The following is a 26,393-nucleotide window of genomic DNA, read 5'->3' as shown; positions in this document are numbered from 1 at the left end:
TGTGACTGGTGGGGAGCGCACTTGCAGCGGTGCTCGTGGCCTGTCCTTCTCACGGCATGCACCTTCCCTCATCCTTCGGATTGTTGTTTTTGATGGATCCAATCGTGCGCAGCATGTTGATAGTCGCTATTGCCGGATATACGATCACTGGGACAGAGAGCAACTGTCATTGCGCTGGCCCCAGTGAAAACAAACCGAGGAAACAAACGCGCAGCCAACAGAGTGCGGGCGCACGTGCATGCGTTTCCACGGAAACGGCGGCAGTGCAACCGCACGACTTTGCTCCACCAACAGGGAGAAGCAGATAAGCCCCGGACCTCCTCACCTGCCCTCTATTGCTGACTCGAGTGGCAAGGTAAAAGAATGTAGTTTTATTTGGGGGGCCTATTTGCACCAAGTGAGTGGTCTTTTTCCTCCGTAATGCACTGGCGTGTTGTTGGTGGCGGCCGGCAGTGCTGCCTTGGCACTGTGGCCATGGTGGCTGCTGCATTGTGGAAGTAGTCCACAACGGAACAGACAAATATTACACTGCACCGCCTTCTGCATGCCCAAAGTCACCTGCACCAAGGCCCTATTGGTTCCCTCTCGCAGCTTGTGCAAAGGAGCCAATCGCGACCAAGAAATTAGATCATCATAATTTATTTTCCCTTAAGTACCCCATGGGGCATTAAATAAGGGGGGGGGGGGGTGTTCTCTTCCTGTTTTGCGCTGCCATACTCATATTGAATTTATGTTCAGCTTGAAATGGTCTCGGAGATACTGCAGCAGGCACACGTTGATATTGAGACCACCTTGTGCTTTCTTGCAGCACTCCTGCCCTGATCCCAGGCTCGCGGCAAGCCCTCAGGTGAGCATGGAAAACGCGATGAATGGTTTGTTCGCGTGTTGACAAAGACCTGTGATATGGCTCAAGTGCATGTCAAATTATTTTTCATGTATAGAAGTGTTACAGAATGTCAAGGATGATAGCCGTGTCATCATCATCATCAGCCTAGTTACGCCCACTGCAGGGCAAAGGCCTCTCCCATACTTCTCCAACTACCCCGGTCATGTACTAATTGTGGCCATGTTGACCCTGCAAACGTCTTAATGTCATCCGCCCACCTAACTTTCTGCCGCCCTATGCTACGCTTCCCTTCTCTTGGAATCCAGTCCGTAACCCTTAATGACCATCGGTTATCTGCCCTCCTCATTACATGTCCGGCCCATGCCCATTTCTTTTTCTTGATTTCAACTAAGATGTCATTTACCCGCATTTGTTGCCTCACCCAATCTGCTCTTTTCTTATCCCTTAACGTTACACCGATCATTCTTCTTTCCATAGCTCGTTGCGTCGTCCTCAATTTCAGCAGAACCCTTTTCGTAAGCTTCAGGTTTCTGCTCCATATGTGAGTACTGGTAACACACAGCTGTTATACAATTTCCTTTTGAGGGATAGTGGCAACCTGCTGTTCATGATTTGAGAATGCCTGCCAAACGCACCCCAGCCCATTCTTATTTTTCTGGTTATTTCAGTTTCATGATCCGGATCCATGGTCACTACCTGCCCTAAGTAGATGTATTCCCTTACCACTTCCAGTGCCTCGCTACCTATCGTAAACTGCTGTTCTCTTCCGGGACTGGTAAACATTACTTTAGTTTTCTGCAGATTAATTTTCAGAAGCAGACCCTTCTGCTTTGCCTCTCCAGGTCAGTGAGCATGCATTGCAATTGGTCTCCTGAGTTACTAAGCAAGGCAATATCATCAGTGAATCGCAAGTTGCTAAGGTATTCTCCATTGACTTCTATCCCCAATTCTCCCAATCCAGGTCTCTGAATACGTCGTGTAAACACGCTGCGAATAGCATTGGAGAGATCGTATCTTCCTGCCTGACGCCTTTAATTCTTTATTGGGATTTTGTTGCTTTCTTTATGGAGGACTACGGTGGCTGTGGAACCGCTATAGATATTTTTCAGTATTTTTACATACAGCTTGTCTACACCCCGATTCCGTAATGCCTCTATGACTGCTGAGGTTTTGACAGAATCAAACGCTTTCTCGTAATCAATGAAAGCTATATATAAGGGTTGGTTATATTCCGCACATTTCTCTATAACCTGATTGATAGTGTGAATATGGTCTATTTTTGAGTAGCGTTTACGGAATCCTGCCTGGTCCTTTGCTTGACAGAAGTCTAAGGTGTTCCCAATTGTATTTGCGATTACCTTAGTAAACAGTTTGTAGGCAACTGACAGTAAGCTGATTGGTCTATAATTTTTCAAATCTTTGGCGTCCCCTTTCTTATGGATTAGGATTATGTTAGCGTTCTTCCAAGATTCCGGTACGCTCGAGGTTATGAGGCATTGCGTATACAGTGTGGCCAGTTTCTCTAGAACAATCTGACCACCATCCTTCAACAAATCTGCTGTTACCTGATCCTCCCCAGCTGCCTTCCCCCTTTGCATAGCTCCTAAGGCTTTCTTTACTTCTTCTGGCGTTACCTGCGGGATTTCGAATTCTTATAGGCTATTCTCTCTTCCACGATCGTCGTGGGTGCCACTGGTACTGTATAAATCTCTCTAGAACTCCTCAGCCATTTGAACTATCTCATCCATATTAGTAACTATATTGCCGGCTTTGTCTCTTAACGCATACATCTGATTCTTGCCAATTCCTAGTTTCTTCTTCACTGTTTTTAGGCTTCCTCCGTTACTGAGAGCATGTTCAATTCTATCCATATTATACTTCCTTATGTCTGCTGTCTTACGCCTGTTGATTAACTTGGAAAGTTCTGCCAGTTCTATTCTAGCTGTAGGGTTAGAGGCTTTCATACATTGGCGTTTCTTGATCAGATCTTTTGTCTCCTGCCCTAGCTTACTGGTTTCCTGTCTAACGGCGTTACCACCGACTTCCATTGCGCACTCCTTAATGATGCCCATGAGATTGTCGTTCATTGCTTCAACACTAAGGTCCTCTTCCTGAGTTAAAGCCGAATACCTGTTGTGTAGCTTGATCCGGAATTCCTCTACTTTCCCTCTTACAGCTAACTGATTGATTGGCTTTTTGTGTACCAGTTTCTGCCGTTCCCTCCTCAAGTCTAGGCTAATTCGAGTTCTTACCATCCTATGGTTACTGCAGCGTACTTTGCTGAGCACGTCTACATCTTGTATGATGCCAGGGTTCGCGCAGAGTATGAAGTCGATTTCATTTCTAGTCTCACCATTCGGGCTCTTCCACGTCCACTTTCGACTAACCCGCTTGCGGAAAAAGGTATTCATTATCCGCATATTATTCTGTTCTGCAAACTCTACTGATAACTCTCCTCTGCTATTCCTAGAGCCTATGACATATTCCCCCACTGACTTGTCTCCAGCCTGCTTCTTGCCTACCCTGGCATTGAAGTCGCCCATCAGTATAGTGTATTTTGTTTTGACTTTACCCATCGCCGATTCCACGTCTTCATAAAAGCTTTCGACTTCCTGGTCATCATGACTGCATCTAGGGGCATAGACTTGTACCACCTTCAATTTGTACCTCTTATTAAGTTTCACAAGACCTGCCACCCTCTCGTTAATGCTATAAAATTCCTGTATGTTACCAGCTATTTCCTTATTAATCAGGAATCCGACTCCTAGTTCTCGTCTCTCCGCTAAGCCCCGGTAGCACAGTACGTGCCCGCTTTTTAGCACTGTATATGCTTCTTTTGTCCTCCTAACCTCACTGAGCCCTATTATATCCCATTTACTACCCTCTAATTCCTCCTATAACACTGCTAGACTCGCCTCACTAGATAACGTTCTAACATTAAACATTGCCAGGTTCAGGTTCTAATGGCGGCCTGTCCGGCCGCCATAGCCGTGTAATGGAAGCTAAATGCAGTAGAGCCTCATTCCCACATTTTTCAAGGGATTGTAGAAAGAAACAGGACACAACAGCCGGAAATATGCAACAATGAGGAATGCCCCAAATTGCCACAGCAACGTCAGAAACAGCTCTAAATGGCTCCCATTACAGTTACTAGAGGTATTGGTGCTTGTTCTGTGAAAGGAGACGGCGCATGCACGTATGTATAATCAAAGGACACATACTTTTATGTTGCGTGAAAAAGGCCCCTTTTCACTCTTGATATGCCTCGATGCATAACATGGCTGTATGTGGCGAAACTGACTTCAGATAACCGGCCAAAAAAAAAAAAGCACAACTGTGCAGAGACGTGCTTATAGCGGCTGACCATTGCATACTCCCAGCGTTTTGAAGCAGGTCCATGGACAAGGCTTAACTGCAAGCATGCATTTATCACCTTTGTAGTAATGTTCCGAGAGTTAATTTGCCTCTGCACTGTTGAACTTGCATGACTGCTGCGTTCGAATGCAATGCAAGACATGGGAACATTGCACAATGGCACATCAAGTGGGAACATAACACACAGCTGGCAATGGGTTTAAAGTCCTAGTGCGAATATACGATGTAGTAGCCAGGAAAACCCAGCAGCAAGGAACATATCAATGGGGTTCCACTGTACTTGGGTTACCTCGTGCAGCTTCATTCACGGTGCAGCCGACAGAATTCCTAGCATACCCAAGCGAGCGCTGGCTTCTGTGTACGGCAGTGCCTTATTGAAGGAGAGATTAAGCAAGACAGTCGATGTGAAATGCTTACTTGCAAAGCGCATGCAGAGATGAGTGTCGTCTCCTAGGGTGTTCCTTATTCTCAATGCAATCCTGCCTCTATTAGCACAGCATACATTTGCAATAAGCATGCGTCGTGCTTATGTGTAGCAACCAAGCATGCCTAAACATGAGCATCCGAAGCACAGGCATTTTCTACTTAAAAGTCTGAACCTATTTTGTAGGAAGTTACGAACACTATCCGCTGTGTAGTATGTGCAGCCGTCTGAGGTTGCTACTAGTTTGCATTGCGCTAATAGGCAAGACAGGCTAGGCAGATTATGCTCCTGTCTACATGCTTTTTGCGAACATGCGGTTAACATTGACTATCACATAGTTGCTATTTGTTCATGTTTAAAATAAGTTCAGCTGCATTTGTAAATTGCTCTTCTGCAATACGAAACAGGGCCACTTTCACAGTGAGTAGACTTGGTAAGCCAGAAAAGGCGTATAAACGAGACGGGTGGTAATGCCACCTTGACCTACCAGCTTGCCATGAATTTTTCTGCTTGGGCCTCGTTAAGCTTTTATTGGCACAGGTGGGCCACATTGTCTTTTAGATGAGCCAGAGACTGAACTTGATAACCTGTGGTGCTTTTTACTGCACCACAGCTGCCTACATGAAAAAATACCTTCAAATCCATGACATCACACTGATGTACCAGCAATGAAATTTAGGTATGAAATTCATTTTTGAAGTTTGGTCTTTGTCTTGTCTAGTAATTTACCTCGTACCACCAAATTTAGGGAATATAGTTTTGAAGGAGCATTTTATTAGCTTCAACTGGTTTAGTGTTTTGTAATGACTTACCAATGTGGCTGGCAACAACCACAGTAACGCTTCTTGATCTCTTCATTAGAAATGTTGAGTTGCGCTGTGCGCAGTCTGATGTCTAACTTCTGCCTCAGCGACCATCTCCCAACATTTATTTCTGTAAATGAGTCTTGTAGAGTTATTGATCACTACACCAGTAGCATACCTTTCTTATAGATCAATTAACTCTTTCACATTAACCACTTTTCATGAATCTTTCGAACATGTAAGCTGGGATGATGCACTGAGTGAACATGATCCAGAAGTTGCCTACGACAGGTTCTTAAAACAGTTTACATCTACAATTCATGCTTTCCACAAAAAACATTTAAACGATCAAATAATTTTCGTAAGCCATGGATAACAACTGACTTTTTGCATTTAATAAAAAATGAGAACAGAAAACTTTTTTATTCACATACCTTCATTAATTCAAACTAGATGTCCTGGTGCACTTGTTGCTTTCAAAGAACATGGAAATCACATCATTAAATAACTTTCTGTTGCTAAAAGCAGATGCTATTGTAAACACTTGATTTCATTGAGGCAATACACTGGGGACATGTGGTGCAAACTAAATGCAATATTTGGCAGAAGTACTGAACAACATGAAGATTTCTGGAGCATTACTAGCAAATGCATTTAACCGTTCGTTTCTATTCTCCCATTATTTTTCGAAGGCGACAGCCTGTATTACATGCAGCTGTGCTATGAGCATATATAGTGTTTCAGCAACCAGTATCTGAATAGGAAGTTATTACAATCTACACACAACCTACATATCCGGACAGGCCGCCATTGGAATCTGAACCTGGCAACATTTAACGCTAGAATGTTATCTAGTGAGGCAAGTCTAGCAGTGCCATTGGAGGAATTAGCGGGCAGTAAATGGGATATAATAGGACCCAGTGAGGCTAGGAGGACAGAAGCATATACAGTGCTAAAAAGCAGGCACGTCCTGTGCTACCGGGGCTTAGCGGAGAGACGAGAACTAGGAGTCGGATTCCTGATTAATGAGGATATAGCTGGTAACATACAGGTATTCTATACCATTAACGAGAGGGTGGCAGGCCTTGTTGTGAATCTTAATACAAGGTACAAATTGAAGGTCGTACAGTTCTACGCCCCTACGTCCAGTCATGATGACCAAGAAGTCGAAAGCTTCTATGAAGACGTGGAATCGGCGATGGGTAAAGTCAAAACGAAATACACTATAGTGATGGGCGACTTCAATGCCAAGGTGGGTAAGAAGCAGGCTGGAGATAAGTCAATGGGGGAATATGGCATAGGCACTAGGAATAGCAGGGGAGAGCTATTAGTAGACTTTGCGGAACAGAATAATATGCGGATAATGAATACCTTCTTCTGCAAGCGGGATAGGCGAAAGTGGACGTGGACGAGCCCGAACGGCGAGACAAGAAATGAAATAGGCTTTATACTCTATGCTAACCCTGGCATCATAGAAGATGTGGACGTGCTCAGCAAGGTGCACTGCAGTGACCATAGGATGGTAAGAACTCGAATTAGCCTAAACCTGAGGAGGGAACAGAAAAAACTGGCACATAAAAAGCCGATCAATGAGATAGCGGTAAGAGGGAAAATAGAGCAATTACAGATCAAGCTACAGAACAGGTATTCGGCTTTAACTCGGGAAGAGGACCTTAGTGTTGAAGCAATGAACGACAATCTTGTGGGCATGATTAAGGCGTGTGCAATAGAAGTCTGTGGTAACTCCGTTATACAGGATACCAGTAAGCTATCGCAGGAGACGAAAGATCTGATCAAGACAAGAAACACCAATGTATGAAAGCCTCTAACCCTACAGCTAGAATAGAACTGGCAGAACTTTCCAAGTTAATCAACAGGCGTAAGACAGCAGACATGAGGAAGTATAATATGGATAGAATTGAACATGCTCTCAGTAACGGAGGAAGCCTAAAAACAGTGAAGAAGAAACTAGGAATTGGCAAGAATCAGATGTATGCGTTAAGAGACAAAGCCGGCAATATCATTACTAATATGGATGAGATAGTTCAAGTGGCTGATGAGTTCTATAGAGATTTATAGAGTACCAGTGGCACCCACGATGATAATGGAAGAGAGAATAATCCAGAGGTATTTGAAATCTCACAAATAAGTGAGATTTTTGTGAGAATAAGTGAGTCACTTTTCTGGTATGTTGCCTAGAGGCAACATACCAGGAAAGCATTTTCTTGCCGAATTATGGTGCGGAGTACAATGTTTCTGGCTAGGAATTTTTGGCTGACACTGAATGACAGCCAGCAACCATCATTTGTTGGGTTAGAGCAGAACATAGAACTAGGAACAAGTTTGGCACGTGACTTGCTTTCTTTTGAACGGCAGATCCAAGATCTCCAGCTGTAAGGATATTTCACATGTGATGTAAAATAAATGAAATGTACATCAATGGGTCACATTCAATGTACAAATTCTAAAAGAAACCGTAGGTGGCTCAGTGTGAAGCAGACTTCCAATTTCTTGCTGTGTGTTTGCCCCTGTATTGTTGAAAAAGATGCTGCAAAGTATTTGTTCTCTTCATTGATTATGTTCATTCTCATTGTGTGTGCACATTAAGACAGAAAAAATGTTTTCTCAGTGTTCATTTTTCTTTCCCTACGGGTTTAAGAACTGGGGATAATTCATCAGGACCAGCTGCTTTTGATGTATCTATTTGTCATACCAAGCAGTCAACCTCATTAATGTCAATCTGAATGTCTAGCATAAAAGACTGGGTTATCGGAAGTGCTGCCACCTTTCCAGCACACTTTGAATGAATACAAGTCAATTGCTTTGAACTAAAGCCTCATATTCTGTGTGGGATTTTATAGTACAGTCAAACCTCAATACAGTGAAACCTCGTTACTGCAAACACAGCATTAACGAACATCTCTGAAGTCCCCTGCTCATTGCTTGTAGTTTCAATGTAATGAAGTGGGGTTTATGTAGCTCGTTCGAGGGATCGCAGGTAGCTCTAGATACGAGTCCTAGCGCTTCGCACCAACAACCCGCGCTCGTGTCTCGCGCCGCAGCGGTGGCAGTCCGCACAGTGCCACATGCATATTACCCACTACAACTACAGTGCCACATGCATATTACCCGCTACAACTTCCCCCGGGGCGAAGAGGAGCCATCCTGGCGACCTAAGGCGATGCTACGATAAGGGGGTCGTGGTACGGCTTCAGGCGGCTGATGTGAACAGTCTCGCGGCCACGGCGGCGTTTGTCCGAAGATGGCGTCACCGGTTCGACCACATAATTCACAGGCGAAGTACACGCGACGATCCGGTACGGACCTTGATATTTCGGGGCAAGCTTTGGGCTAAGGCCTGGAGCTTGGAAGGGCAGCCGAAGCCAGACGTGAGAGTCCACGGCGAAGGACTGTGTGGGCTGATCGTTGTCGTGGCGATCTTTGCGGATTCCTTGGGTATCCGACGTGAACGAGCGAGCCAGTTGGCGGCACTCTTCAGCATGGCGAGCAACTTCGGAAAGAGGGGTGAATTCAGAGGCATCCGGGTGATATGGTAGTACGGTGTCGAGGGTAGTGGATGGTTCACGCCCATAAAGAAGGAAAAATGGTGAGAAGCCTGTGGTAGCCTGAACGGCGGTATTGTATGCGTACGTCACAAAAGGGAGGACATCGTCCCAATTGGAATGATCCGACGCAACATACATGGTGAGCATGTCCCCAAGGGTGCGGTTGAATCGTTCCGTTAGACCGTTAGTTTGTGGGTGATACGCCGTAGTGGTGCGGTGAATAGTGCGGCACGCGGCGAGTAGCTCATTAATAACTTCGGACAAGAAGACACGGCCTCGGTCACTGAGCAGTTCTCGCGGTGCGCCGTGCCGTAAGACGAAATGCCGTAAGATGAATGCGGCGACGTCGCGAGCAGCAGCCGAAGCAAGTGCAGCAGTCTCAGCATATCTTGTCAGGTGGTCTACTGCGACAATTATCCATCGATTTCCGGTAGCGCTGCATGGAAGAGGCCCATAAAGGTCGATGCCAACCCGATCAAAAGGACGTGCAGGACACGGTAAAGGTTGCAGAGGGCCTGTCGTATGAGAAGATGTCTTGCGTCGCTGACAGGCTGCACATGACCGAATGTATTTGCGGACATAAGAATACATGCCGCGCCAGTAGTACCGCTGGCGGAGCCGCTCGTAGGTTTTCAGGACGCCAGCATGAGCTTGTTGTGGGTCTGCATGGAAATACGTGCATACGTCGGAACGCAAATGGCGAGGGATGACTAGTAGCCATTTGCGACCGTCGGGCTGATAGTTTCGGCGGTACAAGATGGCGTCCCGTAGCACGAAGTGGGTGGCTTGGCGACGAATGGCTCGAGGGCATGTAGACGTTGAAGAACTGCTAAGAATGTCAATAAGAGAAACAATCCACGGATCTTTTCTCTGTTCAGACGGCATGTCAGTAACAGCAAGCGTAGCAACCGGGCACTCTGTGGATGAAGGTGGCCTTTCGTCGGATCGCATGGGCGCACGGGAGAGCGCATCTGCATCAGAATGTTGGCGCCCGGATCGATAAATGACGCGAATGTCAAATTCTTGGATCCGAAGAGCCCAACGTCCAAGACGCCCCGACGGGTCTTTCAGTGACGCAAGCCAGCAGAGCGCGTGGTGGTCTGTCACAACGTCGAACGGACGGCCATACAAGTAAGGGCGAAATTTGTTTAAGGCCCAAACAATAGCTAAACATTCTTTTTCCGTGACAGAATAATTGGATTCTGCCTTCGTGAGAGCACGACTCGCATATGCAACCACATATTCTGCAAAGCCAGGCTTCCGTTGTGCAAGGACGGCCCCAAGACCAACGCCGCTGGCGTCGGTATGAACTTCAGTCGGTGCACTCGGGTCGTAGTGGCGTAGGACAGGCGGTGAGGTAAGCCGACGACGCAAAGTGGTGAAGGCTTGGTCACACGCCGGAGTCCAGTCGCGAAGGTCACCAGAGCCAGCCAGGAGCTTCGTCAGGGGAGCGATGATGCAGGCAAAATTGCGCACAAAGCGGCGAAAATAAGAGCAAAGACCGACGAAACTGCGGAGCTCTTTCACTGTAGTCGGCCGCGGAAATTCTGCGACAGCACGAAGTTTGTCAGGGTCGGGAAGGACGCCGTCTTTGGACACGACATGGCCAAGTATGGTCAGCTGGCGGGCTCCGAAGCGGCACTTTTTCAAGTTAAGTTGAAGGCCGGCGGTGGTAAGGCAAGTAAGGACTTCGCGTAGACGAGAGAGGTGAGTGGTGAAATCAGGGGAGAAAACTACCACGTCGTCTAAATAACATAAGCATGTCTTCCATTTGAGGCCTCGTAGAAGATTGTCCATCATCCTTTCGAATGTCGCGGGTGCATTGCAGGGGCCGAATGGCATTACGGTAAACTCATACAGGCCATCAGGCGTAATAAAAGCTGTCTTGGAGCGGTCGGATTCATCCACTGGCACTTGCCAATAGCCCGATCGCAAGTCCAAAGAAGAAAAGAATTCGGCACCATGAAGACAATCTAAGGCGTCATCTATGCGCGGTAGAGGATAGACATCTTTTCGTGTAATCTTGTTGAGGCGACGATAGTCCACACAGAAACGAATCGAGCCATCTTTTTTCTTAATGAGTACTACAGGAGATGACCAAGGGCTGCAGGATGGCTTGATAACACCACGTTCAAGCATGTCTTCAACTTGCTCGGCGATGACACGACGCTCGGTGGATGACACGCGGTACGGACGCTGGCGTAATGGTGCGTGATGTCCCGTATCAATGTGGTGAGAGACGGTACTTGTGCGGCCTAATGATGCTTGGTTGCAGTCAAAAGAGGCGTGAAAATCATTTAAAAGAGTAATAAGCCGCTCACGTTGTGTCGGCTCGAGGTCAGAGGCAATAGAGCGACAAAAAACAACCGGTGGTACTCGGTTAGATGGCACATGGGGTGCCAGTGCTGTTACGTTGGCAGTATCCACGTCGTCGGGAACAGGGAAATGCACAATAACGTCAGCGTCCACAGTCTGGATGGTACCAATAGTCTCGCCACAGTGCAAAGCCAAAGTGTACGAATTTGGGTTAGAAATCAGTATTTCTGCAGCCCCATGGTGCACCGTGAGGAGAGCGAAAGGCAACAATATAGGCTGGCGGCGAATGAAGACGGCAGCGGGTGAAAACATGACCGTCGCTTCGGCAAGCGATGCGCATGAAAGAGGGACAAATACCGCGCTGTGAGGGGGAAGGTCAGTATCGGAAGCTACACAGATCCTGGTAACATCATGAACTTTAACGTCGTGAGATGGCATATCGCACAGAACGGAGAACTGAACCTCAGCACGTGCACAGTCAATGACGGCGTGATGGCGCGACAGAAAATCCCAACCGAGAATCACATCGTGGGAGCAACAAGTTAGCACAAAGAAATCAATCGGATACAAAATGTCTCGAATCAACACCCTGGCAGTGCACATGGCGACTGGCTGAACTTGCTGTGCACTGGCTGTTCTAAGCAATAATACCGAAGGCATCATGGTCACTTTCCGTAATTTACGGCAAAGTTTCTCACTAATCACAGATACAGCAGCACCTGTATCGACGAGGGCAAGACATTTGATGCTATCAACAGACACTTCAATAACGTTAGCGGGGGAAAAACGAGGACTTTGATGTTCCGACGATGACGCAGTTCGTGCCTCAGGAACTGCGGAAATCAGTTTTCCGCCTCAGTAGTACTGGCACTGGGCCTACGACGCATGGGTGAGAGTGAGCGCCGACGAGGGGAAGGCGAGCGACGAGTATTGTAGAGCTGTGACTGCGGTGCTGGTATGTCATCAGCAGCGTAGACTTCCGATGGTGGTCGCTGAGGCATACGGTATGGTCGGAATCCGGAGCTGGGTGGTCGCGCGGTGCCCACGAAGGCCGGCAAGCGCCGGCGGCAGAAGCGCGCTACATGCCCCGGTGTACCGCAGGCATAGCATATTGGGCGGTTGTCAGGAGTACGCCAAGGATTTGTGCCTTGCTGCTGTGCGCTGAAAAAGGGAGCGACCTGCTGGCGAGGCGAGGGCGGATGAGAGAACACAGGCTGGAGAGGCGCTGAAGGCGGAGGAGAGAATCCCGGCAGACGAGGCGCCCGTGCAGCGGCTTCAGCATACGTCAGAGGCGCGGCCACGGGAGCCGGCTGACACGGAGGTGGAAGAGCTTCGGTCACTTGCTCTTGAATTACCTGTCGGATCGCTGGAGCCAAATATTGAGAAGGCTTCTCCGTGGTCGGCAAAATCGAGAGCTGTCGCGCGACCTCCTCGCGCACAAATTCTTTTATTTGCGTCAGCAAAGTTGCGTGGTTGTCGCCAATAACCAATGCTGCTAACGAATCTTCCGTAGGCGGTGGGCGCCGAGCTAAGATGCGTTGTTTCCGTAGCTCGTCAAAACTTTGGCACAAGTTGATAACTTCGGCCACCGTACGCGGATCCTTCGCTAGCAACATTTGAAATGCGTCCTCATCAATGCCTTTCATAATGTGTTTTATCTTGTCCTGTTCCGCCATTGACGGATTCACGCGCTTACACAGGTCAATGACATCTTCGATGTAACTTGTGAACGTTTCACCGTGATGTTGCGCGCGCCCCCGTAAGCGTTGTTCTGCGCGAAGCTTGCGCACAGCGGGGCGCCCGAACACTTCTGTGAAACTTGTCTTGAATCTGCTCCACGTTGTGAAATCGTGTTCGTGGTTTCGGAACCAGAGGTTCGCGACGCCGGTTAAGTAAAACAGCACATTGTGCAACTTTGTGACGTCGTCCCACTTGTTATGCTGGCTCACCCTTTCGTAAGATGACAACCAATCCTCCACGTCATGATCATCGGTGCCGCTAAAGATGGCAGGATCACGCTGGCGCAATGCACCGGAAACGATGACCGTCGGAGGCTGGGGTGCATCTTCCTGGGTGGTTTCGTCAGGCATGGTCGCAGCAGTCGGTAGCGTCCTGCTTCGGAGTTCCAGTTTTTGAGGTTACCCCGCAGCTCCACCAAATGAAGTGGGGTTTATGTAGCTCGTTCGAGGGATCGCAGGTAGCTCTAGATACGAGTCCTAGCGCTTCGCACCAACAACCCGCGCTCGTGTCTCGCGCCGCAGCGGTGGCAGTCCGCACAGTGCCACATGCATATTACCCACTACAACTACAGTGCCACATGCATATTACCCGCTACAGTAAAAATATTTCAGTACTACGAACTTCGTAATACTGAACGTTTCAGAAGAATGACCATTATTCAGTTTCCGTGTCATGTTAACATCTTTGGTACTACAATTTAATGTTCTGACGTCTCGGTATTCTTAGATTTCCCTGTATCCTTCACTCAGTTGGAGCAGTAGGCTAGCAGACAAGGCATAGAGAGCGGATGCCGCAGTCCTTGGGTTCGGAGAACCTGAGATGGCGCTGGAGGGGAAAAACGCGGGAGGGAACTTTGTTCTAGTGCAAATGCCACATAGCGTGTTTCTAGTGCATGTTCCGCCCAGACAATTGTCTCCTAGCAACTGAGGTGCATCTCTCCTCTTGCCTTTGTTTCTGCGCATGCCCCTTCTTTCTTTCACACTTCTTTTTGTGGCCATATCAGCTAGGTGCGTGGGGAAATTTAACCTCCGGGCTTGGGGGGGGGGGGGGATGCCACATGGACGCAGTTTCTGGATGGTCTTGCTTACACGTGCTTGCACTTTGGAATAGTTCAGGTGTCCGCCTCAAGCGGAACAGTTGCAGTGTCCCCAGCAAGGAATGTTGAAAGCAAACAAACAGACAAAAAATGTTGTGCTTTGGAGGCAACAGGGAGCTTCCTCTTTGTCAGTGGTTTTCTTGGCGTCAGCATCTTTATTGTGCGTTCCACTCTTATTATACAGTGCTTTAGTGGTGTGTGTGGTGCCAGAATCTACTGATTTGATGTTGGCTGAGAGCCAACAGCGATGCTTTCATGGATAGCTCAAATGGTGGCAACTTTTGAACTGGTAGGTTTATGGGCGGAATGGTTAATTTTGTGGCTTTCACTATAACAACCTTTCAGAATAAAGAACAATTTGTTGCGGTCCCCTGAAGTTCGTTATGTTGAGATTTTGCTGTATATAACAATATTTAACTAAATTCATGATGTAACTATATTTATTTCCAAGTCTAAGATCCGTTGAAAGACGTGAATATCTTTTTTTTTGCTATTTAACAAACTAATTTTATGATGAGGTTTCAATTTAACAAAGTTTTCGGTCATTCCAAACATGTAGTTGAAGCTTGTATAGCTAACAAATCTGGCAAGAAGCTACAAAAATGTCCTCCCAGGCAAAAGTTATTCCAAGCGTCCTTCCGCATCGCTGTACTAGGAGAATGCCAGCAAACTTGAGAAAGGAAAAAAAAAAAAATGAGAAGCATGCATAGACAAAGTGGCAGGAAGGCGCCTGGACTAACAACTGAACTTTAATCTTGAAAACATCCCACAAGTCTGTAATGAACGTGTGCAAGGCACAGCATATCAAGTGCACAGTAATCACCTTATATATACAAGGCAACACTAATTAAAGAAATTAAAGCTGTTTCTTAGTTAGGAACACTGATGGTGCGCTTACAGACTGCTCGGGGTAAAGTTTATTGATATTGTTACACACGAGGTGTTTTAATGCAGAACCAGATGAATCTGGTTGATAGGCGCGGTTGTTGAAGAGCGGTCTCGCGGCAGCTTGGCTCACGTCGTTCTCTTCTTTCTTTCATCTGGTTGTTTGCGTGGCAGGCGTGGTTCATGACAGCTTGTGACATTTCCCCGCTGGCAGACGAAGCCCGCCGGGCGAGTCAGTCATCTCGCAGATTGTAACGCCTCAGACGCGCGACGTGTGTCACTTCAGCCTTGGCCGAGCGTCGTCCACTGCTCGTGAGACGCGCAATGCGGTAGTTTACATCGCTGAGGCGCTCCAGAATAACGTAAGGGCCGACGTAGTGGGCGAGAAACTTCTGGCACAAGCCACGCTTCCGCAACGGCGTCCAGAGCCACACAAGGTCACCAGGATCGAAGTAAACGTGGCGGTGACGCCCGTCATAGCGTATCTTGGACCGGTCCTGCGATGCTATGGTGCGTAGCCTAGTGAGGCGTCGCGCTTCTTCTGCTCGACATAGGAGCTCATCAATTGATTCGTTGTCATGAGCGAAGTAGGGAAATATTGTGTCGAGGGTGTAGCGCGGCGGACGAGCATACAGAAGGAAAAATGGTGAGTAACCAGTGGTCTCGTGTCTCGCGGTATTGAAGGCATAGGTAATGAAAGGCAAGATACTGTCCCAATTCTTGTGTGCTGAATCGACGTACATGGACAGCATGTTGGCAAGCGTTCTGTTTGTGCGCTCGACCAGACCATTAGTTTGTGAATGGCAGGGCGTAGAATGGCGGAAGCTACATGAACACAGACGTAGGGTTTCTTCAACCACGTCCGCGGTAAACTGTCGCCCACGATCGCTGATTACTATGCGAGGAGGTCCATGTCGGAGTATAATGTTAGCCAGCAAGAAGATAGAAACTTCTGTAGCTGTGGCCGATGGCAATGCGGCGGTCTCACAATAGCGGGTAAGGTGATCTACGCAAACGATAACCCAACGATTACCCTTGGAGGATCGGGGGAAAGGGCCCAGAAGATCTATACCAACTTGCTCAAAGGGGACGGTAGAAGGGGAAACTGGTTGAAGCAGGCCATGTGGCGCTTGTGGCGGACGCTTGTAGCGCTGGCATTTAGAGCAGCTGGCGACGTACCGTTCGATATCTTTCCGCATCTTAGGCCAGTAAAAACGTTCTTGAGCTCGGTAGAGTGTCCGTGTGGAACCAAGATGACCGGAAGTTGGGTCATCGTGCATGGCGTGTAATACTTGGTGGCGAAGGTTCGTGGGGACAACTAAAAGGTAGCGTGCACCGGTGGTCGAGTAGCTCTTCTTATACAGCGCGCCACCATCCCGTAGGCGAAAGCGACTGCCCGCAGGTGACCCCTGTGCTGCCGCGAAGAGCGGTTGTAAGCTCTCGTCCTTGTGCTGCTCGGATATGACGGTACCCATATCCGGAAATTCCGGGGACACAAAAGCGATGTACTCCTCAAAATTGTCTGCATCACATTCAGTTGTTTCAAGTGGCATCCGAGAGAGACAATCAGCGTCAGCATGCCGCCGACCACTTTTGTAGCAAATAACGAAATCGTATTCCTGTAGACGGAGGGCCCAGTGCGCTAGTCGTCCTGAGGGATCCCGCAGATTCACAAGCCAGCATAGCGAATGATGATCTGTTACGACAGTAAAGGGGTGCCCATAGAGATACGAACGAAACCGTTGCACGGCGAAGATGACCGCCAGACACTCTTGTTCGGTGACTGTGTAGTTGCGCTCGGAGCGGCTCAAGGACCGGCTAGCGTAAGAGATCACGCGCTCTCGGTCGCCAACACGCTGAACTAGCACAGCACCGATGCCTACGCCACTGGCATCGGTGTGAATCTCAGTTGGTGATGAAGGATCAAAGTGGCGAAGAATTGGTTGGGATGTCAACAGGAACTTGAGCTGGCAAAATGATGAGTCGCAATCTGCAGTCCATTCAAAGGGAACGCCTTTTTGGAGAAGGCGTGTAAGGGGATGAGCCATGTCAGCAAACCGGGGAATGAAGCGGCGAAAATAGGAGCACAAGCCCAAGAAACTTCTTAACTGCTTGACAGAGTTGGGTACCCTAATGCTTCTACGGCCGCAGTCTTTTGCGGATCTGGTCGGATGCCTTCTTTAGCGACCAGATGGCCTAGCACAAGAGTTTGCCGTTCCCCAAAACGGCATTTTTTTGAATTGAGCACAAGACCCGCTTTCTCCAAGCAGTTCAAGACCAAATCCAAACGTTTGTTGTGCTCACTAAACGTTCGCCCGAAGATCACAACATCGTCTAAGTAGCACATGCAAACTTCCCATTTTAAGCCGCGTAATATCGTGTCCATGAACCTTTCGAACGTTGCGGGCACGTTACACAACCCGAAAGGCATCACGTTAAACTCGAATAGTCCGTCGGGTGTTACAAATGCTGTCTTTTCTCTGTCGTCCTTGTGTATAGGAATTTGCCAGTAACCTGACCGTAAATCGATTGAGGAAAAGTAAGATGCCGCAAAGAGACAGTCGATGGCGTCGTCAATTCGGGGGAGCGGATATACATCTTTCTTAGTAATGGCGTTTAGGCGACGGTAATCAACACAGAACCGCCACGTACCGTCTTTCTTCTTCACCAATATTACGGGGGCTGCCCAAGGACTAGATGATTCTCGAATGACGCCTTTGCATAGCATTTCTTGGACCTGATCACTGATTATCTTGCGTTCTGATGGGGATACACGATAGGGTTTTTGTCGGATTGGCTGGGCGGCTCCTGTGTTGATGCGGTGACGAGTTCTGGACGCAGGAATTGATGGCGGTCCATTGTGCTGCGCAAAGTCGAATACCGAGGTATGTTTCGTAAGCAGGGCCATCAAAACTTGACGCTCATTATCGCTGAGTGACTTATCAATCATGGAAAGTATCTTTGAGCTCCCGGAGCTCGAGACACTGGTTGCTCCTTTATCGGGGAGTTCCGCAAGTACTGCCACCGATACGGGAGAGTCTGTCGGAAACGTGGCAATCTTTAGGCCTTGAGGTAGCACTGCCGCTTCAGTGGAACAGTTTAGCGCCCACAGCCCCGCGCATCCATTGGTCACTGAGACCACGCAGTGCGGAACTAATACGTTTTTCTTGAGGCAGTTCCGATGTACAGGTTCCACTGCAGCATCGAACGAGATAGGAGTCGGAGATGAACAGGCAACGGCAACACGCATCGCGGATAAGGCGGGCACAACTGTATCCTCAGACACGCACAGCACACTCTCCGGGCAAGCTTCACCTTCAAAGAGCACAGGTGAAACACTGGTGTCGACACTGAGTTCTCCCGTCCGGCAATCAACATTCGCACCACACAACTGCAAAAAGTCAATCCCCAGAATCACGTCATGCGAGGAGCGAGGAAGAACAGTAAACTCTGCATTAAAAACTTTCCCACCTAAAGACACATCCACGTTACACACACCAACCGGGTATAATGCTTCACCACTGACTCCACGGAAACTTGTGCACTGGTCCCAACGAAACATAACCTTGCGTCCCAGAAGGCCTTTAAGGGGGGACGCGGGGATCAGATCGCGAAAATCGCATAAAAGATCGATTTTTGGCAACGACGCGTTTCGGTATCTGCAATGCCTAATCTACATTGTATCAAAATGGTTTGACTGAAAACGCACTAAAAGTGCCCGAAAAAAATTAATTTATCAGTGCGTAGGGCGAGAAAGCGGCTTTAAATCGCGTAAAATCACCGCAGTTCGCGGAGCCCTAACTCGTCTTTCCCGCCACCGAACGCCGCCATCTTGGTATCGTTCGAAAGCTCGAAGTTTCGCCATTCCGTTTCTGAATTCTTCTGTCGTCGCCATCTTTTAACAAACACACAAACACAAAAGAAGCGCGGGTCTGCTAGAGGCGGTCACACGGGCGCTGCGATGAAAGCGGGCGTCCGATTGGTTGCCGTACTGAAAGGCGTCTCGCCATTGGTTGCTGCTGCAGCAGCGGGGAAGCTGGCAACCATGGCGGTCCGCAGTTGTCTGCTTTGAAAACCACGCCGGCGTCTTTCTTCGTTTGACACTCGCAGAATTCGGATTTATGTAAGCTCCCAGCTCAGCGATGGATCGTCGCGCGTTCGAAAAGAACTTTTAAATGAAGCATGCCTTCGGAAAACGGAAGCGCAAGCCACCTACGGCGAGAAAAAGACGGCGGCCAGTGGGGGAAGCGGAGAACCCGACTGAACACGCGGATAACGTGCCGCGTTATCTTGCACCGTGCGATTCCAGCAGCGAAGCCGACAATCGCACTGTGACATCGACACTGATAACACCGGAAGACGTGCCAACGGAGGCTCTCGCACCTGTGCGTATGGCCGCGTGAGTCGGCAAGCGAGCTCGCGTTGTTGGAGGCGACGCGGGTCGAAGGTCTCCATCGCCGGCAGAGACGGTGTGCGTTTCCGATGCATCGTGCGATAGGGACACGCAGCCTGCGAGTGAGCCCCAACCGTCGACGAGCTACATACTGTATGGTGACTCAAGGCTCACCAGACGAATCGTCGCACGATTCAGACGCGCCTCGAGCCGCGTTTTGTGTCAGCGGCGACTGCAGAAGCGCAGGCATGTAGTGTTCGCGACTCCCTTCGCGCAGTGTCCGCGACTGAGCGGAAGCAGCAATGCCAAGAACAAATTTCGGCCCCTTGTGACTGTGAGTTCATTACTATGCCTGTTTCCGCGATGAACTCTTCGATCGCTAAAGCACTGTGCCCAAGATGCCAACAGCGTTCTGTGGGTGTACACTGCGATACCAGGCTCGGTCTGGCAATGAAAATGGTGGTCATGCACTACTCCAGACGGCGCAAGAAAAGGATAAAGAACGCCTGAAGAAGGCATCCAAAGCCCACCAAACAATGAGGCAAAGGTGTAAGAAGATGCCTGACAGCAATGATTCAAAATAATACAGCCCTGGTGTTTTGCAGTGCTCTTAAAACTTTGCAGCCTGTTTTCTCAATTGCATGTTTTTTGTCAATCATCTCGCTCGTGGAAAGCGTAGCACAACAATGGCTGGACCGATTTTGGCCCAGTTTGTTTTGCTGTGATCCACAAGCTGTGCTGTACTTAAAGACAGTCTTGAAATGTTTCTTTATCTTTCCATTATTTAATTATTTCACAATTACTACATGGCTCCATGCAGTGAAGCACAGTCACATGCATGTTATGCTGAGCAAAAAATTATTTGCGCACTAAAAAAAAAAAATCGAACACTGTCTTGATGTAGATTAGACATCTGGGCAAACATGCAAAGTATTCCCAGCTCCTTATCATGTTTCATTACTGTGCCAGGCTTTCCACAAGCAAGGAACCTATAAATTCTTATAAAACAAAAACTAATTAACATATCCTAATGAACTTTTAGATTTGTCTCTTTATTGCAATGTGCAGTGTGTGTGCCAAATTTCAGCCCTTTCTGTCAAGAAACAAAAAAGTTAATTCTGATCCCCTCCTCCCCCCTTAAACCCCACACTCATGACCGAGACAGTTGCTCCCGTGTCGACTAAAGCCATTGTGGAGACCCCATCAATCAGTACATGAACCTTATTCTTTAGCATGAAAATAGTTGGAGGCAGTTGAGTCGGCAGCACACATTTTCCAGCGACCTCACCTCCATCGGCCGCGCTGGCTAGTTTCCCGGCGGGGGCGACACGAAACGGCGCCGAGGCGATGGTGACGTGAAGCGCGGCCGAGGGGATGGTGATCGGGAGGCTCGGAAGGCTGGTGGTGGCGTCAGAGTACGGTCGGAGGCAGGGGAGTGGTAGCGGTTCCGGGTTCTTTCTGCTCCAAAGTAGGTCTCCTGGGCGGTGCATCGGTCCTCTCGAAAGTGGCTTCCTGAAGAGGAGTCTCCTGGCCACTGAGTGCGCAGTGTACGACCGCTAGACCGCGTAGTCGGCACTGACGATCCGTAGTTTGATGCTCGGCGTCGGCTACAGTACCTAGCTATATGGCCAGGCATGCCGCAGCAGTAACACACTGGCGAAGGGCGAACTTCAGAATGCGGATTGAAGTAATCTGCCGAAGACATCGGTTGAGGGTAACGAGGCTCTTCCCCTTGAAAGTCGTAGGTAGCGGCGAGTCTTCGTGGACGAAAGTTGCGTGGGCGTGGATCAAAATGTTGAGGGGGCGAATCATTGCGTGGTGGTTCGGTCGTAATGTAATGCGGTTCGTCTCTGGAGCTGATAAGATCCGCGACGTTCACCGAGTGGTTCCAAGTAGCCGAAGGGGGTTCCCGAAAAGTGTCTCGGAAAACGGAGGAGCTGCAACGAGGCGCCGCATAACGTGCCTGTTCGTCATGTCGCTGGAGCTCCTCGCGGACTATCTGGCGGATGGCGGACGAAAGGTCTGGGAGCAGAGGACTCGTGTCAACACTTGCTACAGTCGTTACATTGGCCAGCCGTCCAAACTTTGGTGTAATTCGGCGAGTTTTCAGCGCCTCGAATGTACGGCAGTGCCGTATCAGTTCTGATACAGTGTGCAAGTTCTCTTTACCAATGAGGAAGTTGTACACGTCTTCCGCTATTCCTTTTACTACGTGCCCCACTTTATCTTCCTCTGTCATTTGAGGGTTGACGGTGCGGCACAGCTTCAAAATTTCTTCGATGTAGGTAGTGCAAGTCTCGCCGGGTACCTGAAGCTCTCTGGGCTAATGTGAGTTCCGCACGTTTCCTCTTTGCGTCCGAGTCACTGAAACACTTTTTGATTTCCTCAACGAAGCGTGTCCAAGTAGTTAGCATGTCCGCGTGGTTGTCGTACCATACCAACGCCGTGCCGGCCAAGAAGAAAACAACGTTCCTAAGCTGACTGGCAGCGTTCCAGTTATTGTATTGGCTTACCCTTTCGTAATGGGTTAGCCACTCATCCACATCTTCCTCTGCCTTCGCCGAGAACGTGCGTGGCTCTCGGTAGTGCTGGATAGGGACTGGGCTCGCCGAGGCACTGCTGGTGAGGGTATTTTGCTCTGTGGCCATGACTGAGCGCGACGGCGAAAGTCCGGCGAGGCGACGGCTTCGGCGTAGCTCTTGTGCTGGTGGCTCCGTTGTAGGTCGTGGGAGTTACCCCGCACAGCTCCACCAAATGTTACACACGAGGTGTTTTAATGCAGAACCAGATGAATCTGGTTGATAGGCGCGGTTGTTGAAGAGCGGTCTCGCGGCAGCTTGGCTCACGTCGTTCTCTTCTTTCTTTCATCTGGTTGTTTGCGCGGCAGGCGTGGTTCATGACAGCTTGTGACAATATGATAGGCCTCAACTTTTTCCTGTCGAGTCTTAGCCTTCGCCACGACTGATGTGTTGCTGAAGATGGGAGTGCAGTCGCACTCCTTACAGTGTAGCAGGAGATCACCACCCATGCCTGTGGGTACCACATTATCACGCTCACTTATCTGATCATTCTTGATGCATCTGATCATTCAGCTCTGTACAAAATAGAAGCAGTTTCAAACATGGGATTGCAGTCGCAGCAGTGAATGCCCAAATGGCCTGAGATTACTCTAGTGACGTTATATTGGTGCTCCATTCAGGAAACACCACTGCAGCATTTATCGTGTTGGCAAACAACTTGCATAGGCTGCAGGTGCTTCTGTGCAAGGGGACGGGTTGGGGGTGAACACGCATCAACAAGCACATGCTGGGGGGTGGAGGGCTTACCTGCCCTCCCCCTCAGCACAAGTGTCCAGTTGCGGGCCACATGCTGTATCTTGGAGGTGAGCTACGGCTAGCGCAAGCCGAGATGCTTGGTGCCTTCGTGGGGATCTTGTTCCGAGTCTCGTAGTGTTGGTGGTCGTGTAATCTGAACTGTCTGAGACACAGTACGAAGCGTTTGCTTGTGTTGTGACAGTTTGTGGTCATTAAGTGCAACCTGTTCGTGTTTGCCAGAGCATGTGCGACACTGATAAAACTATGCACCTTCCTTTGTGTTGTGGTCTCTTTGCTATCGCCATCAGTGCTCTGCTTTTCTGGCAAAACTGACTTTTTTTCTCAGAGTGGGTATCCATATCTTTTTACTTTTGTTTTTAACTTACGGGCACCATCTGATAATGCCGGTGGACACTGAGTAGTCAGCCATAGTTTCCAAGTTTACAGGGCTGTGTGATGCAACTCGCATAAATCTCGGATGCTGTGAGCGACGCCGATGCGCTGCTTTAGGCGCGACCTGCACCGCAGGCCCTGACACTCATAACCGCTCTATTGTGGTCCAAACTTCTTGCAATTCGTTTATGAATGCCTATCGACAAGACACTGTCCACCGGAAAAGCTCTGAGAATTTATCAAGTTGTTTTTAGTGCTTACACTTTAAAACTTCAAAATTAACAGAATTCGCATTCAACAAAGTATTTCGCTGCGAGTGCAACTGCTTTACATTGAAGTGTGACTTATGTTATACAAGCTGCTCATGAAATTCACTTGGTAAATGTGATGCAATTGTTTGCTTACATTTGGAAGAGGGTTAAGCATGGTGTTTGCTTTGCAGCGAGCGCAAGAAGTCGGCCGACGTCTACAACGGCAACCGCTTTGACTGCTGGGAGGTCCCGCTCTGTCGGCCTGATCCACCAGATCTGCCCACACGGCCCATGTATGACAAGGCGAGCGTCTACCGGGGCACCACGGAGTTCCAGTTTGAGGAAATCCGCATGGCTAAAATTCGGATACGGGAACGTAGGCTGTGTGCGTGTTTGTTTTTCCTTGGTTGATTTAAGATTTTGCAGTGACAATTCAGAGTGGTGAATAAAAGATTGGAGGATCGCGTTCAGCTGTTCTAAGGGAAGTGCACGTGTTGTGGCTGGTTGGCCTGTGACTTCAAGCAAGAAAAACAGAGAAATGCACCAGTCACGATGAATAGACAATATGTAGTACTGACAACTTGTAAACAAAAAGTAAAGAAAAGTTCTCTACCACGGACTCGGCTAGCTAACCGCGCACTTGGTTACAAAACTATCTCTGGTCGACAGCGGCCCGCAAATGTGCCACTGTGGACCAGAAACACGCGACGCAAAGTAAGGCACACGCATACGCTCGCCCCAAGCGGCTCCCATGCAAAAAGGGCGCCTCGCGATCTTGGGGGAGCAAACAGACACACAACCTTTCTCTTTGAAACGCAACTTCACTCTCTCAACGACACCTCGAGGTGGAGGGAGGTGCCTGCGGTCAGCGAAGGGGGGTCGAACCGGGGATGGTGGCGAGGCTGCAGGCATGCAACCCGCCGCTTGCAGGATTGTCTCCTCAGTGTGTTCGAGGCACCTCGGTTTCTAAGAAAAACAGGGCCTGGTAGCGACGGCGCCGTGTTCGTTGCTTACAAACTGAATGCTTAATCTTTTCAGCATTGTTCAAGAACCTCGATAATTTGAACTTTCAGCTAATTCAAGCTAGCGCTTTGGTCATGTCATAATCTTTAGAGGGTAGGAAACAATCCTAGATGCATGCAAAGATGCATGGTGCACGATCCCGCTTGCCATGGTCAACATGGCCTTTTAATAAAGTGCAGGATTTCATATGCCATGGACGGCACTAAGGATCAAATGCTTTGGTCTGTTGATAGCGATAAGGAGTTGTCTGATAGCGAAGACGAGCGATATCTATTGCCCCACGTGAGTTGTATCGGTGCAGTGAAAATCTGGGCAGCAAGGCACGCTGCTGCCATTTGTGTTTTTATTTATCGTAACTTTAGTGTGTTGGGAATAAATCTGCCGTTTCCAAATGAGATAAAATAGTATTTTTATATGAAAGCGCGAGGTGTGCGGTATTGTACTTTTTTTGTTTGTCGCGGAAAACTGGTGCACATTACAATCGAGGGCACGTTAGAATCGAGTAAATACGGTAATAATGCCTTTGTTGATTCGGAAAGTCTGGAAATTCAGACTCATCCTCTGGTTCCGGTAGGCATGTGCATTATTTATCAAAATCAAACTCTTGGTAATCAGGTGTATTTGGCCGTGCACCGATTAATATGGACAACTCTCCGAGCTCAGTGTGCGTGGAGCGCCGCAAATGTGAGAGACAAAAGAGTGGGAATGGCACTAGCATCCAACTGAAAGGAAGCAGTTGAGTCCTCATTGTCATCGTCATCAGCAGGAATTGTACGCTAATGACGGAAAGGCTTTGTGTGTATTTGTGCCTTTATAACCTTATTGTTGCATTTAGTCGTGCATAACACGTTCGCTGCATGCCTTCGTAACTGTGTAGTCACCATCGATGATCGCATTGATAGCGACTGCAGTTTTGTTCACAACACTTGCGTTTCTACTCAGTGCAATATATGGCTGTGCACATATCACAAACAAGCTGTCGAGGATCAAGAGCGCCATCAATATAGATGAAGAATCTGTTGGCAACCAGCTCACAGGTGAAAAAATAATCGGTATGTGCGTGTGATAGTGAAAAGCATGTCTTTGAGGAAGATGCGCACCGCAGCTGCACTGCGAGGGAAGTCACAAGGCCTTTGTCGCTCTGAGTGCTAGTCAGCCACAAGATGACTACCACAATTGTAGCTTCCATGCTGCTTTTGAGCAAAGAAATGGGATTTGCCGGTCAATGCAGCAAATAAAACTCATGTAGTAAGCATTTGTTTGTTTTTTTCATTACCCTCGATAATTCAATGTACGGTTAGTTAGGAAATTTTTTTCAGTCCCATGAAATCCGATTGAACAATGTTTTACTGTAATAGATATCAGATTCACGAATATAAGTGTTCGAGCATTCAATGTTTGATTTGTATATTAAGTATTTGCAGGCGCCGAGAAACAAGTGGTTGCCAATATAATAAGCACCACGAGCGAGATGGAGATAATAAAATATTGTAGTAAATAGCCTCCAAAGTTTTGTATTCTCTTTCAGTACCTCAAGCACAAAGCGTGTAGTCTGTAATGTCATTTTCTAGGTGACGCTTGTCTCTCTTTCTGGTTATTCCTTTTTCATAAAATTTTATTGCTTTTTGTTTGGCATTTTTTTCTGCTGCCTGCTGAAGGGGAAGTAGGGGATCAGAGCTAACTTTTTTGTTTGTGGATGCAGAGCGTTGAAATTAGGCGCACATTGCAAATCATATTAAAGAGGCAGTTATAAGTAATTCATAAAGGCGATTTCATTAGTCGATTATGAAAGTGTCCGAATTTCCTGCTTGCAGGTCAGAGTGTTTCTTTTCGAGGGCGAAATACTGCTGCTGCACTTCAACACTTCTTGTGCTAGACACTCTACTTTAGGACACCCATCTGGTGCCTACGCTAGTTCAACGCTAGCCTTAATCCATGCATACTGTCCCACGTTATTCATGGCTCTT

At 48.3% G+C, this 26,393-nt stretch overlaps 1 protein-coding gene across 3 annotated transcripts in view; it reads left to right on the top strand.

Moving 5' to 3' along the window:
* Positions 1-26,393, top strand: part of LOC139048144 (mitotic checkpoint serine/threonine-protein kinase BUB1-like) — a 373,386-nt gene that overhangs the window by 137,105 nt on the left and 209,888 nt on the right. For 2 of the 3 annotated variants that reach the window (XM_070522663.1, XM_070522665.1), the window contains exons 8-9: positions 809-847; positions 23,595-23,788. In XM_070522663.1, coding sequence (XP_070378764.1) covers positions 809-847; positions 23,595-23,788 — 233 coding nt within the window. The remainder of the gene's footprint in view (positions 1-808; positions 848-23,594; positions 23,789-26,393) is intronic. The other variant, XM_070522664.1, reaches the window with a different exon arrangement.

Source organism: Dermacentor albipictus, chromosome 7 (assembly GCF_038994185.2).
Source record: "Dermacentor albipictus isolate Rhodes 1998 colony chromosome 7, USDA_Dalb.pri_finalv2, whole genome shotgun sequence".
NCBI classification, from domain to species: Eukaryota; Metazoa; Arthropoda; class Arachnida; order Ixodida; family Ixodidae; genus Dermacentor; species Dermacentor albipictus.
The sequence above is the reverse complement of the archived record's forward strand: the minus strand, read 5'-3'. Positions and strand labels throughout refer to the sequence as shown.